Raw genomic sequence first — 17050 nt, 5'->3', positions numbered from 1 at the left:
TGTGGCACTTGTGGTGATATGAGTTCACTGATATTGTAATTGACACAACTCATAACATTGTCGTTATGCCATTATCTTAATTCTACTGTTTATGTCGCCATAAAAGTCTTCCTTTTCTGGATCCACATTTCTTTCCTCATTTGTCACTTCATGCGTTATCATCGTGTTGTTGGTTACCTTATTCAAACACACCGTCACTAAGGCTTTCAAGCAAGCCACCACTAAAACAATTGCCAATATAACTACTAAACCAACAAACAAGTCTGCTACTCTTTGTAGACATTATATACCAAACTAACAAGCTTCCTAAAAGGTAAATAAAGAAAATCCCTTAATATGTAACATAATCAGATTATTTGTCTTACAAATGATCCCCCTATCTCCCGGGGTTGAACTCAATCCCCTGATCATGAGTGTAGTTGTGATACATTTTTCACTCATGTTGTATTAATATCAGCAGGTAATTGTATGTCATGTAGGCAAATAAATGTCACTATCCCAAGTAGGAATATCACATGTTGAAAATGTAGTGTTTATCAATGCAAGGGGTGTTAAAATGTAATTCAAATGACTGTAAATCACTACTATCATTTATCTACCACTGAATGTTCTGCTGGGCTGCTAGGTGCAGCCTCATTTTCTGTGGGATCGTCCACCTTAGCCCCATGTGCTTGTTTGCAATGAGGGGCATGAATCCAACTTTCTATTTTGGGTCCATCTTTGTTTCTATTCTTATCAATCTCCTATGGTTTATCAATTCGTTCCAAGATACCGCAACCAAAGGTTTTAACCAAAGCTCTACCAAACTATTTCCAATTTGAACAAAAATGCCAGTGAAACAATGATTCGAAGGATTAACTTCAAGGGGTCAATAAATTTATTCTATAGCCAGATCTAATTTTCCCATCCAATAGTTTGCCTTGCCACATGTCATATTATAACACCTTAATAAACCTTCGAAAAAATGTTTCCCATCTCAACAAATTTCCTTTTTTACAAATAGCCATGTGTAACTTACGTATTTAACTACAATTTCCTCTCAATTTGTTTGGCCTAACTGGCCGCAAAAGTGGCTGCCAGCATGCAGTACCGTTTTTATCTACCAAGGAAGTGTTCCACACAAGACCTCTACCAAAATGTTGTTTGTAAAAAACAAATCTGGGATTTCTGATTACATGGATGCACACTCTCAGGACATTTTCAGGCTGCTGTTAACAATCCACTACGATGACTTAATTCCTTTACCCACAATCAAATAATTAGTACAAATTGAGGATATTATCCCTATCACATTCTTTTATAGATTCATTATGTTGGATCTAATTTTTTCCAATAATTTTCCACTGCTGTAAGGCGGAACAATAGCTCTCATAAGTCTTAGTAATATCGTACTTAATTTGCCCAGCAGAGAATAATTTATTTACTATCCTTTCTCATCTGTTAACCAGTGACTTTGTTTAAACTCCAGAACTGAAAACCCACAATAGTTCAAACCAGCAAAATTTTCTTTACTCTTTTCCCATATCATCTATGCCTAAAACACATCCATACATACAGCACAATTTATATGCTGATAAAATTCAAGTTTATATATATAAAATCCATGAGCAGAGTATTCTGGGAAGTCAGTGTAAGACCTCTCCCAAATTTGGATGATTTTGTACTTCCTCATTTCCTTTTATGAAGCTCATATCCATAAATAGATGTTATTCTCATATACATTCTATCAAAAAATGGAATCCCAAAATTACTCACAATTTTACTATGAATTAATGGCTGCTCATAACCCAGCACATCAAATTTTTTTATATTCCATTTCCCTTGACAAAAGAGATAATGTTCATAATCAAATTATATTTCTATTTTATTTTACGGATTCTCTGGATATTCAATCCCATCCACATATCCCAATCCCATCCACATAAAACTATCCATTTCCAGACAGGCACACTGTCGGTGTCAACAATCTTGTAAGATTGATACACAAAAACACACACACACATGCATTATGCATATTTGTTTGCGTTGGAACCATTATTTACAGATCAGATGGGTGTCAATTTTATTTCAATTTCATAATATTTGTCAATCAAATTCAAAATGCTTATAGACAAATAAACCAAAAGTCCATTCTTAGAAAACCCTCATGATGTCACATTGAAATTACCCTTTCAGCCTTCACAATAATCTATCCAAATTTTGACTACACACCCATTTGCATGTCAGTCGACCATTGACCTATCAATCGTGCGGAACAATAGTCCGAAATTCCCACCTGATCATCATGTGACTCTTGTCACTTGGTTTGCCAAAAAATTGCAACGCAATTGTTCCAAACTTTGTAAATTTAAAATTGCTGTGCCCAAAATAGAAGATCCAATTTTGGCATTTGATCAATTAATTATTAATTTGTTAACAAGCAAAAAAAGAAAAAATGAATCATTCTTGCTCTGAAAACTTTTCAGACACAAGAATCATCGACAGTTATTCATGTTTGTCCAGTAATCGAATCTGTTGAGGCCAATCATCATTTGGGATTTGCAGCAATGAAGGCCTAATCATTGTCTGAGGTACCGGTAAGCACTGGTACCCTTGATCTTGGTTTGCCCCATGACCTTGTCTTCCTGTTGACATACGGACATCTTCTTCTCCAATGTCCCATCTTTCCACACTCGAAACACCGGTTTCTGTCGTTGTCTGATCTGTGCACCTGTGCACTTGTATTGCTGGGCTGCATCTCTACATCCCTGAGTTGCCACTGCAATCTCTCGTTATCTCCTGAAACACGAAAAAATTCTCTGTACCGTCCTTTTTGGGGAGACAACTGGAAATCAGATGGGACAACTGTCACTTTCGTTCCTAATTTCGAGGGCAGTTGTGCATTTGTCTCCTCCACTGTATCCTGTATCCTTTTTATTTTAAGTTCTAGTTCCGTTATCCGTTCTTGCTGTTCCCGTTGTCTGGATTCACCATCCCAAAGATGGAATGCAAGCCAGTCTACCGTTAGATTCTGTCTCTTCCTGGCTTTCAATCTTTGTTCCAATCTTTCCAATCGACTTCGCTCAAATGTACCATCTCTTGGAAACTCCTCATCATGTCCCTTTGTCCACAAATACCAATTCTCGACCTGCCTTATAGCTTCTGCACCATAACGGTCGTACATATGATGTGTACAAGTACCTTTTTGTGGAATCTCTTGTTGTCCTTGTGTATTCTTGCAGGCTCCATTTCCCATTCTGCCTTTTATCAAAGTAGCGTTGGATGTGTTGTAGTTTGTTCCTCTAAAGCTTCACTCGTACCTCCAGGAAGGGTCTCTCCACCTGTTCACACGGTGATTTCCAGAGAATCTCCCTCAGCCGTGGCTTTTGCACAATCCAATCTCACAGATCAGTATTTGCAGATGAGCCGGAGGGTCAGTATGAAATGGGTGAATCCTCAGGTGTCCGCTCTGTTGACGGGGAAATCACACAATGGTAACCGCACATATATATCTGTATATAAACTCACCACCTTGCTCAATATTCCCAGGTTGTCTCCACATTGTTAATATCACGCAAAGATATCAAAGCTTCTTTCTTGAGACCGCATTTTCATCAATCAAACAATCAATATATTCAATTCAATTTATTCAGTTCAATTTATGCAATTAAATTCAATCAATTAGATTCAATCAATTAACAATTCAATCAATTATTCAATTTCAATTAATTCATCAATATTCATCAATAAATCAAATTAATCATTTTGAATGACTCCTTGCATAAGCCCTTTCCCCAATGATGTCAGGACAGGTCCATCCATTGACTGAGATCGACTCATCGGTCGTCACCTCTGGTTCGTACCTCGTGTCAATTGATGAATCACCATCCTGTCCTAGGGTCATATCTGACATATTTCCCCATTTTGCCTGGTCTCCACAAATTTTCTTTGCAACCACTAAAGGCAACTCATCCTTCATTCGTGAGACAGCCAAAATGGATGGCAGATATTAAAGTTCATTGGGAAAAATATCTCATCATTTTTCTTTTAATAGTATCCAAAATCTCTTGGCAATATAAATTTCGTAAAACTCCTGAAATAAGACTGTAAAATTTCTTCAATCATGCTAAATTTTGAAACTCCATCGCTTGTAATACCCAATTTATCCCATAGGGCTTGAAAGTTCTTTCCCAAGTTCATGCAGCATTCTGCATTTGAACCCTATGATATCATTCATAATAATCATCATGATTTTATAGTCATGGTCCTATCATAATCATCTATTTAAAACGAACATTTCCTTTATCACCACAGCTATGTGGTATAATCAACAATAGAATAAAACTGTACATAGCAACAGGCTACCTCATGGCCACTTAGTATACCTATTGACAATAAGTCATAACAATATCGAATAATCACTGAACAATTCAAAAATCGCTTCCCCTGCTCCAGCCGCAGCATCCGTGATATTTGTTTGCTCATTCACTATTCCCGATTCGTCATCAAGGATCTCCATCATCACACAGCGTACTTAATTCCGCATTCTAATGAGAATTCAACAGGATTTTACGACTCAAAGGAAAAGAACGAGCAGACCTTTTGCAGGATGATCGTTACAAAAATCGTTACATATATTAAAGTATTTATGATGTCGACAAATCATATCTTAATTCTTACAAGATTTTGGTTCTTTGAATAAATCACAGCACCGGGAGAACCAGCTCCAAAAATGGATCTTTGTGTTTATTCAGCACCCTAGTAATTGGTTCTTTGTGTACTAATTACACAGCACCCAGGCCCCGCTCATATGGATCTTTGTGCAGCGCTACACAGCACCTGAGCAAAAGGGGTTTCATCTACATTTTCCCTATCTGGTGTACCATCCGTGATATTTGTCTGCTCATTCACTATTCCTGATTCGTCATCAAGGATCTCCATCATCACACAGCGTACTTAATTCCGCTTTTTAATGAGAATTCAACAGGAATTTACGACTCAAAGGAAAAGAACGAGCAGACCTTTTGCAGGACGATAACTGGAATTAGTCGTGAAAATATATCCAAATACACAAAAATACACACCCACACAAATAAACAACATTTATTCCGTTTAACAGAACAAACATTTCCTCTATCATGACATGCATGTCTTCAAAATTATATGCCCAAGAGAAAAAGTAAAATTAATTAAAACTGCGGGCAGTGATGATCCGGGGACCATACCGCTCCATCCTGATTGGACGAGTGCGTGCTAGAGTCGTTAACAACGACAGTCCAGATCCGATTGTTCAAAATTTCAACTCAATCGATCGAAAAATGAACGCAGGGATGCATTTTAAAGGTGCAGTGGCACTAACTGAGTTGCCACGAATATGGCCACGAAATTGCCAATATGGCCATCACAAAATATTTTCCTTAATCAATTGGCTCATAGCATAACCAATCTGCAAGTATCTCATCCGAAGATGTATCTCTGAGGAATTTTAATTAAATAAGTCATTTATAAATCAACGAGTTAATTTATTAAATGATTAATCAATAAATCAATATTTCCTTGACAGCCACATCACTTGGTCAGTGTCATGTCCAAATATCAGCTTCCTTACTCAAAAGGTGCCTGAGTTAATGTAATGTAATTACTGTAATAAGATTACTGCAATTACTGTAATGATTACTGTAATTACTGTAATTACCGGAACTGTAATTACTGTAATTACCTCAGGTAATTACCCTAATGTAATTACTGTAATGTAATAAGAAATGTAATTAATTAAATAAGTACTTCATTAATCGTTAATAATGAAATAATTCCTGAATTCTCATTCGATTCACTTGACATTCGAATGTCCCCAAAACGTTGGAGCAAAACGTTGCAACAACGAAAGTGAAACGTTGTAGCGACGTTGTGGAAACGTTAGCAAAACCCAACATTTGAATGTTCCCATTCATTCCAACAACAAGTTCCAACAACAAGTTCCAACAACAAGTTCCAACAACAAGTTCCAACAACAAGTTCCAACAGCAAGTTCCAACAACAAGTTCCAACAACAAGTTCCAACAACAAGTTCCAACAAGTTCCAACAGCAAGTTCCAACAGCAAGTTGCAACAACAAGTTCCAACAAGTTCCAACAACAAGTTCCAACAACAAGTTCCAACAACAAGTTCCAACAGCAAGTTCCAACAGCAAGTTCCAACAACAAGTTCCAACAGCAAGTTCCAACAACAAGTTCCAACAACAAGTTCCAACACCAAGTTCCAACAAGTTCCAACAGCAAGTTCCAACAACAAGTTCCAACAGCAAGTTTCAACAACAAGTTCCAACAACAAGTTCCAACAACAAGTTCCAACAAGTTCCAACAGCAAGTTCCAACAACAAGTTCCAACAGCAAGTTCCAACAACAAGTTCCAACAACAAGTTCCAACAACAAGTTCCAACAAGTTCCAACAACAAGTTCCAACAGCAAGTTCCAACAACAAGTTCCAACAACAAGTTCCAACAACAAGTTCCAACAGCAAGTTCCAACAACAAGTTCCAACAACAAGTTCCAACAACAAGTTCCAACAAGTTCCAACAACAAGTTCCAACAGCAAGTTCCAACAACAAGTTCCAACAAGTTCCAACAACAAGTTCCAACAACAAGTTCCAACAACAAGTTCCAACAGCAAGTTCCAACAGCAAGTTCCAACAGCAAGTTCCAACAACAAGTTCCAACAAGTTCCAACAACAAGTTCCAACAGCAAGTTCCAACAACAAGTTCCAACAACAAGTTCCAACAACAAGTTCCAACAACAAGTTCCAACAAGTTCCAACAGCAAGTTCCAACAGCAAGTTCCAACAACAAGTTCCAACAAGTTCCAACAACAAGTTCCAACAGCAAGTTCCAACAACAAGTTCCAACAACAAGTTCCAACAAGTTCCAACAACAAGTTCCAACAGCAAGTTATTATCACATTGCAATGACCTCTAAACATTCCGAAACCAATATCCCATTAAAAAATCCCATTAAAATCCCATATTTTATCACCCTTTGCATTGTTGAAAGCAATTAATTCCATAACTTAATATTACCTCAATTTATATATACTAGGGCGTGCCCGCACGTACGTGCTCGCCCGTACGTGCTTGCAAAAAACATGCGTGCAAGCAACAACAAAAACTTTGAAACCACGTGGCAGTTACGACCACAGAACCACCCTCCTATTTGCATGGAATGGTTTGGTCCATTCGCAAAGCCAAAACGAACGACTTGCGAGTACGGTGACCATACCTTGGGACCCCCTTGTCCGATTAATTTCAAACCTTGACAAATTTTCCATTCCTTCCCTTCCTGATCTTTCGTGGCATCTCTGCCATTAAAATCCCATATTTTGTGAGCGTGCCGAATCAGTAAGCATCACCCCTTCTATGAGCCTCGACCAGAGGGTGGTTGTTACTCACAAACACCATTTCCTGTAATTATCTCTCACTAGGGCATGCCCGTACTATATATATATCTAAAATTATATCCCCCGCCGAGCAAGTCGCTGGCTCCAAGTCGAGTGCTTTGAACAAAAAAAAGTACTCTAAACGGTGGTTTTTTATTCAACCGTGAAGCATGTCTCAAAGGCTTCTTGATGGACCTGGACAAAATTTGATGCAATTTTTTTTCTCAATCGCCATCTTTCATCATAATTCTGGACCGGCATGAGGGGGGGTTGTCTGTCATGAATTTATAGGCATGGCGGGAAAACTGAAAAAAATTATTTATTTAAAACTGGTGTACACGATTGTACACGTGTACGGACGGACCTTACCGAACCGGCAAACAAGTCGCTTCATGCACATCAGTGGTGCGTTTCTTCGTGGCGCGTGTCAGAAGAATTACACAGCGCAGGAAAAATACGTATTTACAGAAATCGTTAAAAAAAAAACTCGGATAATCGCTAAAATCGTTGTGGCCGGTGTACCATATTGGAAATATATATATATAAATATAATTCCGTTTCCCGGTTCCCTGTCGCTCGCCGAGCGCCGATCAAGTCAAGTGCTTCGAACAAGTGCAAAAAAAAAGTAGTACTTTATCCGTGTTCGGGTGGGTAAACGAGTGTACCGGCCTTACACGTCCTGGAAGCAAGCGGTCGCAAGGTGCACACTTGCTCCGCCCGCTTCCAGGTCACAGTAAGGCCCTTTAATAACCAGCGCAAAAATACGTTTTTACAGAAATCATTTAGAAAAAAAAACGAATAAATTGCTACAGTCGTTTATCGAAATCCCATTCGTGATGGCTCACGCCACCTATATCGCGGCATCGGTGCGCAAAGAAGCCCCAGTCCACCTGCTCCCCCATGTATGTACCCATAACTTCCAAGTTCGTAAATCATATTGGACCAAACAAGACACACTCACCTTTTAAAGAAGACTTGTTTGTGTGTACAATTGATGTCAGCGGTGCCTCCAAGATTGTCAGGGAATTTGTACTGGGGGACTCACAGGACTCCAACGACCGGACACAGGTTACAAAAGGTCTAGTTTATTAAACTGTATTCACTTCATTCAATTACCAAAATGATACCGCATAATATAATGGATCAGGTTAACTCTTTTCGCTGGTCCTTCTCGTTCATCCGACACTCCCGTTCGGTCAGCGCTTCACGTAGCAAGTCCTCTCGACTCCAGCCGCAGCTCCCGCTTATATGGACCAACTCGACTTAATCCTCTGTCCGCTGAACTCGTAATCTCTTCTCCGCTAATGTCCCGAGGTCATGCATCGCACCGAGTCCTGGCATCAGCTCGCTCCCCTCCTGCTGTGATTTCCATTTACACAGCAGGGGGGGGTGCTCCAGCCTGGGGCTGTGACCAGGTGGACAAGAGATTACCATGTTCGGGCACATTCCTGACACTCATTTACGAACTCGGCTTTCACAGAGGTTGCAGGTAAAATGTATCAGCTTCGTTACCAGTCTTAATCAATAAGTTACCAGTGCCAATCAATAAGTTACACTGAATTACACTTCCACACATCCCTTCTCCCTTCCCTCCCCTAGCCCCCTGTCACTTCCCTCTACCATCCATCCCCTCCTCTAGCCCCTCTCCCCTTCTCCTCTCCCTTACATACCTTCTCTCCCCTCTCCCTTCCCTTCCCTCCCCCTCCATAATTACTGTGTCAGCACCTTGTATGGTGCTATGTTACAAACATCCCGGGTATGGGTTATGCGCCAATTATTCTACGTGGCAGAAGAGTTCCAGGTCCCATAAATGGTCACAGCGCACAAGTTTGCTTTTACCAGTATCTATTAGTGATAAGTAAATAGGGGTGAGAAGGGAAGAGAGAATTACAGGCTGTCTGGTGTGATCACAAATTACAATAATGGATAACGAAAAGAATGCTCACATCCACGATAGCACGACACACTTGATTATCTACGTCCTTAAAGTATACACTCACTCGGGTGACAGGACAGACAGAGGGAGAAGACGGGACACAAAATAACTTCTCGCATGAGCGATGTTACTCATGTGTATCTTGGCGCCAACACTCCACAAAGTGCACTTTCAAGGCTCGTTCGTTCGCCTGACATCACATCACAATATTAACAACCGGAAACCACGCTGAGATAGCTGCAGGACAAGAGGAAAAGCAGCGTACCTCTGATAGTTTTAGTATAAAGTTCAGAGTTGACTTCAAATGCAATTGGGGCGATCTGTGATGACTGATGAGCATGAAAATGCTGCCAAGAAAAGGGCAATATTACCCAGACAAGTATACCCAGAAATCGAAAATTCCTGATTATTCAACTCCCATGAAGTTCAAACTAATCCAATCAAATCGTCACCCATGAGGACACATGTGGTTAATTGCTCACACCTGTAGATCACAGCTTTTTGTCCCCCGTCGCACCACGGAGCGAAAGGGGGACAATGGTTTTCCCCTCTGTCCGTGTGTGCGTGCGTCCGTGCGTGCGTAAGCGAAGGACCGAATTCTAATTTGGTGTATGGGTGCAACGCACGTCAAAATCCAAGATGGCCGCCGCCATGTATGTCTGACGCCATGTATGTCTGAACCTTGTGAGCGGAATATCTTGAAAAATAAGCGAAGTACCAACTTCTAATCTGGTGCGTGGGTGTATCTACGCATAAGGAAGAATCCTGTTGAAAATTGGGTCGCCACGTCAAAATCCAAGATGGCCGCCACCATATATATGTCTGAACCTTGTGAGCGAAATATCGTGAAAAATAAACGAATTACTAACGTCTAATCTGGTTTGTGGGTGTATCTAGACATAAGGAAGAACGCTATTGAAAATTGGGTCGCCACGTCAAAATCCAAGATGGCCGCGTTGCGTCTTCCACTTTGTCAACTCACATCACTTCACCTAGGCGTAACGCTTGTTGTAACTGGAGATGCAAACAAAAATGACAAACTAAGGGTTTTTGGGGGTTTGTTGTATACAGAATCGAGGCTCATGTAAGAGCTAACACATTAAACACGAAAACATGCACATACACATAAAACATGTAATAAAGGGAGCGGGAGACAAGAGGGGGAGAGACAGGAAAGCACAACAACAGTAGAGAACAGGACATCGGGAGATCTGTGGGAGGGAGAGGGCTTGGGGGGAGGGAGCAGGGGAAGGGGGAGTGCACGGTATAAAGCAAATGAACACTACTAGGAATTTCAACAAAGAAGTCGGAGATTGAAAGAGGATCTGGGGTGTATTAACGGGGGTAGAAAAGATCAAGGTTTTGGATGGGGGAAGATAAGAGATGGTGGTGAACAGCTGTTTAAAAGACCTGGAGGGAGGAGTGCGATTGAAGAGAGTGAGGGAGTTTGTTCCAGAGGCGGGAGAAAAGAGGAATGAAAGAGTGAGAGGTTCCTCCGCAACATTATTTAAAGCTTGAGCTACAAACTCATAACGAAAGGAACTTTCAGGATTTATTAAACAAATATACAGATTTTAATTAAACTCCAATATGTGACTGTCTGGATTCTGGCTGAATTACTTCAATAGGTCTGAAAATGTAATATCCTAAATATAATTCAAAATCCCAAACCAACCCAGGAATCTGCAATTCCCCCTTTGACACCATCTTCGACTGGGTTCGGTCGGAACGCCGACCTAATGGTCGTACGGTGATCTTCTTCAACACCTACATCTTTCGCCACAGCTGGTACTGGATGTATGATAACAGGAAAGGTCGCCCACGCCATGGGGATCCACTACCCATATCTGCAGGCTGGCCCGGATTACCCATTTCACAAATCGATGGCTTCGCGCACGTGTGGATGGGATCTCAAGACCGTACATACTTCTTTAAAGGTAATTTCCCTCACCTTCATGTGTCACTAACTGAAAGACAGAAAATCTCAAAGCTAGTGCATTTCCCTCTGAGCTCCCAATTCTGGGTTTCATTCCCAAGTAAGAAGGATCAAAATGCAACCCAGCTGTCATGCTAGTGCTACACAGGCACGACATTGCCTCATGCGAGGACCGTTCAACTTTTTGTTGTAGAAGATGTAAAAGCAATCCTTCAATGCTGAAATCTTCTGATGCAAATATTGTCTAACTTGAGCAAGTTATCCAGGAAATGTTTTTTGTTTTTTTTGCTATAAAACATCGAGCCTCGTGTAAGAGCCAACATTAATCACACTAAAAAACGAACGGACACATAAAACATATAATAAGGGGAGCGGTAGACAAGATGGGGAGAGAGGGGGAAGCACACAAGCACAACATTTGAGAGCAGGGACATCGGGAGATCTGTGGGAGGGAGAGGGCTTGGGGGGAGGTGGCGTGGGAAGGGGAGAGGGGTGTGGGGGTGGGAGAGGTAAAAAAAAGACAAGGACACTGCTAGGACTTCCAGGAAAGAAGTTGGTATTTCAAAAAAGAGGATCTGGGGTGAATTAACGGGGGTAGAAAAGATCAAGGTTTTGGATGGGGGAAGATAAGAGATGGTGGTGAACAGCTGTTTTAAAGACCTGGAGGGAGGAGTGGGATTGAAGAGAGTGAGGGAGATTGTTCCAGAGGTGGGAGTAAAGAGGAAAGAAAGAGTGAAGGTGAGGCGATATTAATGCCGATGAAATAATTCTGTGTTAAAAATCAAGATGGCAGTCAACACGTTATATGTGCTGTGGAACAGTTTTTCATGAGGGTCCTGGTGAAGGCTGACACCTAATCAACCAAAATTCACAGGAGACTGTCTGCACAATTTGGTGATGAATGTCTATTGGCGATATTGATTAATTTGAGAATTATTGAGCTATTTTGAACATTCCTGAGAATTGTTGAGCTATCATGAGCATTCTTGGGAATTGGTGAGTGATATTGAGTGTACTGTTGTTCACATGCAACAAACTGTTGTCACTCAATTAAGCATTAATCGTGTTGAACACCGAATTTTAAATAATTGCTGGATTGGTGTATGTAAAATTGCAGAGTAATTGGATGGCATTGTTGAAAATGTGGAGACATTAATTCACTTTAATTGAAAATGAAACTAGCAGAAAGAAGCCCGTGGTAAAATACCATGGTGTAAAAAAAAAGAAAAAAGGAAGCCTTTTGTTGCGCTGGGTGAAAGAACTCAAAGGTGGGAGGTTAGATATTTCTTAACAGCAAAAAAAAAATTCTGGAGAGATTGAGGTAGCAGTCTGATGCCGATACACCGCCTGGGTTAAATCTTTGATCTGATTGAAAAAATTAGAATTTTCCCTTTGGTTTGGATTAATTTTAAGCAACTTTTACGAATTTTTTTCTCTCTCAGGAGGGTTTTTGTGTTTCAGGGTGGGAAAGGCAGACAGACAGACAGACAGCATTAGCTTATCCGTACACCAAGAGAGCCATTTGTCTGTGTGGCACCATTTTACTCAGAGATGACTGACGAATCTTCGTCAAACGTTCAGAGATTCATCAGTGAGTGTCGGGGAGTGTTTTAGGCCAAAAAAAATAAAAAATTGTTTTTTGTTGGATTTTTAGAAAATCGCTTTTTAGCTTTTTTAGCCTGAACCTTTGTAGCTAAATCAAAGGTAATATTAAATTATCCTTGATTAGTGTGTGCGTGTGTGTGTGTGTATGTGTGTGTGTGTAATATCATATTAAATATAAATTCTTATTGGTTGTAGGTATTTTAGGCACCTCCAAAAAATAGAAAAGAAACCAAATTGATTTCTTCAAAATACCAACAGGATTAGAACATCACCGGGCAAGGCCGGGTACTTCTGCTAGTTCTATATATATATATATAAGGTTGGTATGAATGTATCACAAGGCATGAATGTATCACAAGGTTGGCATGAACGTATCACGAGGTTGGTATGAATGTATCCCAAGGTTGGGATAAATGTATCACACTCCTATGAATGTATTTTTTCAAATACAAATTATATAGAAGTGTAGAGAACTTTATAAAATCAAAATATTCAATATAAATTCTTCAGAGGTCTGTAGAACATTCACAGAATAGCACACAGGATATCTAATAGAATATAAATGTCCTCTTAAGATTATATCGCGAGATCTCGGAGATCTCGCGAGATCTTGGAGACGGCGGCAGGGATTTTCGAAGCTCCACACGGTCTCCACGTTTTTCGAAGTTAAGTCTGTTCACAATTGTATTTTGTCGAAACTGTATTTATCTTTCGGTGTGTGAAGTTATTGTGTGCAACTTTGGTTGTTTCTCGGTGTTTATCTTTCATAAATTGATCGTCTGTTTGCCGTGTCGCGAGCAAGGCCTTGTACAGTGTGCACTGTACAACCTTGAGGCTTTGTTTTTCTCTCAGTGGTCCGTCGTTTGTGATCCAATAACTTTCGTTCTCTGTATTCCCAGTCTTTTCACCCATAGCCTACTTCCTTGTGTAAATCTCAACTCAAAAAAAAAAAAAAAAAAAAAAAAAAAAAACATTTCTTTCTCTGTTCTCATTCGTTTATTCATTCTTATTCGTTCGTTCGTTCTTCGACCACGTGTTTCTCCCCCATTTCCCCAGATAGTTTTCACTCATTAACCTTCAATGTTTACACTTTCCCCTCAAGTTATGTATTCCATCATATTTTATAACACCTTTTTCTTCTTCTTCTTTAAAAGGCTGCTTTCGACTTGCTCACCAAATCAATTCATCCCAAAAAAAAAATCCATCTCCTATAGTGCCTTTTTTCTACATTCCCTAAACTCTCCTGCACTCCATCCTCCATCCAGCGTCCTTAAACGTATTTTTAACTCGAAGGTCACAAGAAACTCATTTTGCAATAAATGTTCGTTTCCCATAAATCGTACACTTTCAAAAATCCAATCTCACCCCTCCCCTCCAAATCTTCCCCATAACCCCTCCCCTCCAAATCTTCCCCATCACCCCTCCCCTCCAAATCTTCCCCATCACCCATCCCTTTCAAATCTCCCCCCTTGCCCCCTCCCTCCTAAACTACCCCCTCACCCCTCCCCGCCAAGACGCCCCCTCGCCCCTCCCCTCCTAGACTCCTGCCTCACCCCTCCCCTCCAAATCTCCCCCATATCCCATCCCTTTCAAATCCCTCCCCTTGTCCCTTCCCTCCCAAACTCCCCCCTCACCCCTCCCCTTCAAATCTCCCCACCCTCATTGCTTCTCAATTTCCCCCCTCTCACTCCCCCTCCTCAAAGCGGCCTCCCCGCTTCTTCCCCCTTCAAACTCTCACCTCCATCTCCCCCAACCTTCTGCCTCGCTCTTCCCCCTCCTCAAATAACACCTCATTGTGGCTCACCCAATCACCATCAAACCTTTTGTCCGCCCCATCCTTCCCTTTCTCCGAGCTATTCTGAAATCTCTGACACACCTTCAACAGCTCTCCCTACCTCTTCCACCTCTTCCACATCTTACCCTACCCCTCCTCCCCCCTGTTCTGTATCTGATGCTCCCCCTTCCTCTTCATTAACGGTATGGACCTCAAACATCCGGGGCCTTCGTTCAAACTTAACTGATCTCTCCATACAGGTTGCTTCTGTCAAACCAGACGTGATCTGCTTAACAGAAACTTTCCTCCTTTATGATGTCTCTGATTCCATAGTATCTCTCCCAGGCTACTCCCTCCTCCGGTATGATAGACCTGAGCCTCGTCCTGGAGGCGGGGTTGCTATCTTTATCAAAAACTCTCTTCCTCACTCGCCCTGCACTGCACTCTCTCCACCTCACCCCCAGGAATACCTCTGGCTACGGCTTCCCCTTCGCTCCCACCTCTTGTTCATATGTGTGTTGTACCGTCCACCAAACAGTGATGACTCCATCTACATCTCGCTGTCTGATGATATGGACCAACTTCTATCTACTCATCCCAACTCTCTCTTCCTCATATGTGGTGATTTCAACTGTCATCATGCCAGTTGGCTGGGTGTGGGTACCTCTCTCACCAGCCATGGCTCCTCAGCAAAGGACTTCTGCGACTCACTGGGACTGACACAATCTGTCAATTTCCCGACCCGGATCTCAGCCAACGGAACATCTTCTCTTCTGGACTTGGTTATGACTAACTTCCCTGAAAATGTCTGCTGCTCTTCTTCTGCTCCGATCGGATCATCTGATCATGTCCTTGTTAAAGTGGACATCTCTCTGACCATCCTCAGGGAGCCTGCTCAGCGTCGACGAGTCTGGCATTTCACTCAGGCCAACTGGCACGGTCTTCAAGCAGCCATCAATCATCTGGACTGGTCTCCCATCTCTACCACCTCTGACATCAACTCATCCTGGGAATTCTTCCAAAGTAAATTGCTCTCTCTCATGCACAGATTTATCCCATCTCGTCTTCAGTTGTCATACCCTTCCTCCCGTCCATGGTACACGGAATCTTGTGGTGAGGCTGTTGCCCAGAAACAACTTGCCTTCGTCTCCTGGAAAGCAAATCCAACGGAAGGAAATCTCATTTCCTTTCACAAAGCCCGAAACAAGTGTGTGTCCACCCTCAGGAGAGCCAGGAAACAATATCTCTCCGTTCTCAAGACCGAACTCTCTTATCTGTCTCCCTCTTCCAAATCCTGGTGGCGTCTGGTCAAATCCGTTTCTGGTGTTTGTTCCCCCTCCATCCCCTCCCTTACCTCAAACGGCTACACAGCTGACTCCGCACGTGAAAAAGCTGAATGCCTCAACTCTGTGTTTGCCTCTAAATCTTGTGTCCCAAACCCATCCCTCTCTGTACCCACCATACCCAGTCGTACCCTGCTGCTCCTGGACTCCGTGTCCTTTCCTCCTGACAAGGTGGAAAAGTTTCTGTCAACCCTCGACTCTGATTCTGCAACTGGACCCGACGGCATCAGCCCACGGGTCCTAAAATCCTGCTCTGCTGCTCTATCTCACCCTCTCTCTGTTCTCTTCACCCTCTCTTTTGCTCAAGGTCAACTGCCATCTGCTTGGAAATCAGCCAACATCACCGCTTTGCACAAAAAAGGTGCAAAAACAGATCCTAGCAACTACAGACCAATCAGCCTTCTCCCAATTATCAGCAAAGTCATGGAATCCATCATTGCTTCTGATATGAAATCTTTCCTCTTCTCCAATGGCTTGATCTCTGATCATCAATTTGGTTTCAGACCAGGTCACTCTACTCTGGACATGCTGCTTCTGCTGTCTCAACAATGGATGGAGGTCCTCAATGCCAAACAGGAAATTAGAGCTGTCTCCCTCGACATATCACGTGCCTTCGACACGGTCTGGCACCCCGCTCTGCTCACCAAACTCTCCTCCTTTGGTATCCATGGAAATCTCCACGCATGGCTGGCGGACTTCCTCTCTAGTCGTCGTCAACGTGTGGCCCTGAATGGGTTTCTCTCATCTCCTCTTCCTGTTCAGGCTGGAGTTCCCCAAGGCAGTGTTCTGGGCCCCGTGCTTTTTCTGGTCTTCATCAATGATCTCTCTGACTCTCTCGAAAATCCTCTCTATCTCTTTGCTGATGACTCCACTCTCTGCCGCTCCATTCCTCTTCCCTCAGATCGGCAGTCTGCTGCCTCCTCACTCTCTGAAGACCTGGACAAAATCACAGACTGGTCAAACAAGTGGAACATGTCTTTCAATCCTGACAAATCTCACACTCTTACTATGTCTCTCCGAAAAGATCGACTGGACAACCCTCCCATCTA

The 17050-nt window shown here is 42.0% G+C and overlaps 1 protein-coding gene across 1 annotated transcript in view; it reads left to right on the top strand.

The window, feature by feature from the left end:
- Nucleotides 1-17050, top strand: part of MMP21 (matrix metallopeptidase 21) — a 73151-nt gene that overhangs the window by 36115 nt on the left and 19986 nt on the right. Inside the window, exon 6 of the mRNA XM_068098306.2 lies at nt 11023-11280. Coding sequence (XP_067954407.2) covers nt 11023-11280 — 258 coding nt within the window. The remainder of the gene's footprint in view (nt 1-11022; nt 11281-17050) is intronic.

The sequence above is a fragment of the Myxine glutinosa genome, chromosome 1 (assembly GCF_964187855.1).
Source record: "Myxine glutinosa chromosome 1, kmMyxGlut1.1, whole genome shotgun sequence".
Taxonomy (NCBI): Eukaryota; Metazoa; Chordata; class Myxini; order Myxiniformes; family Myxinidae; genus Myxine; species Myxine glutinosa.
The sequence above is the reverse complement of the archived record's forward strand: the minus strand, read 5'-3'. Positions and strand labels throughout refer to the sequence as shown.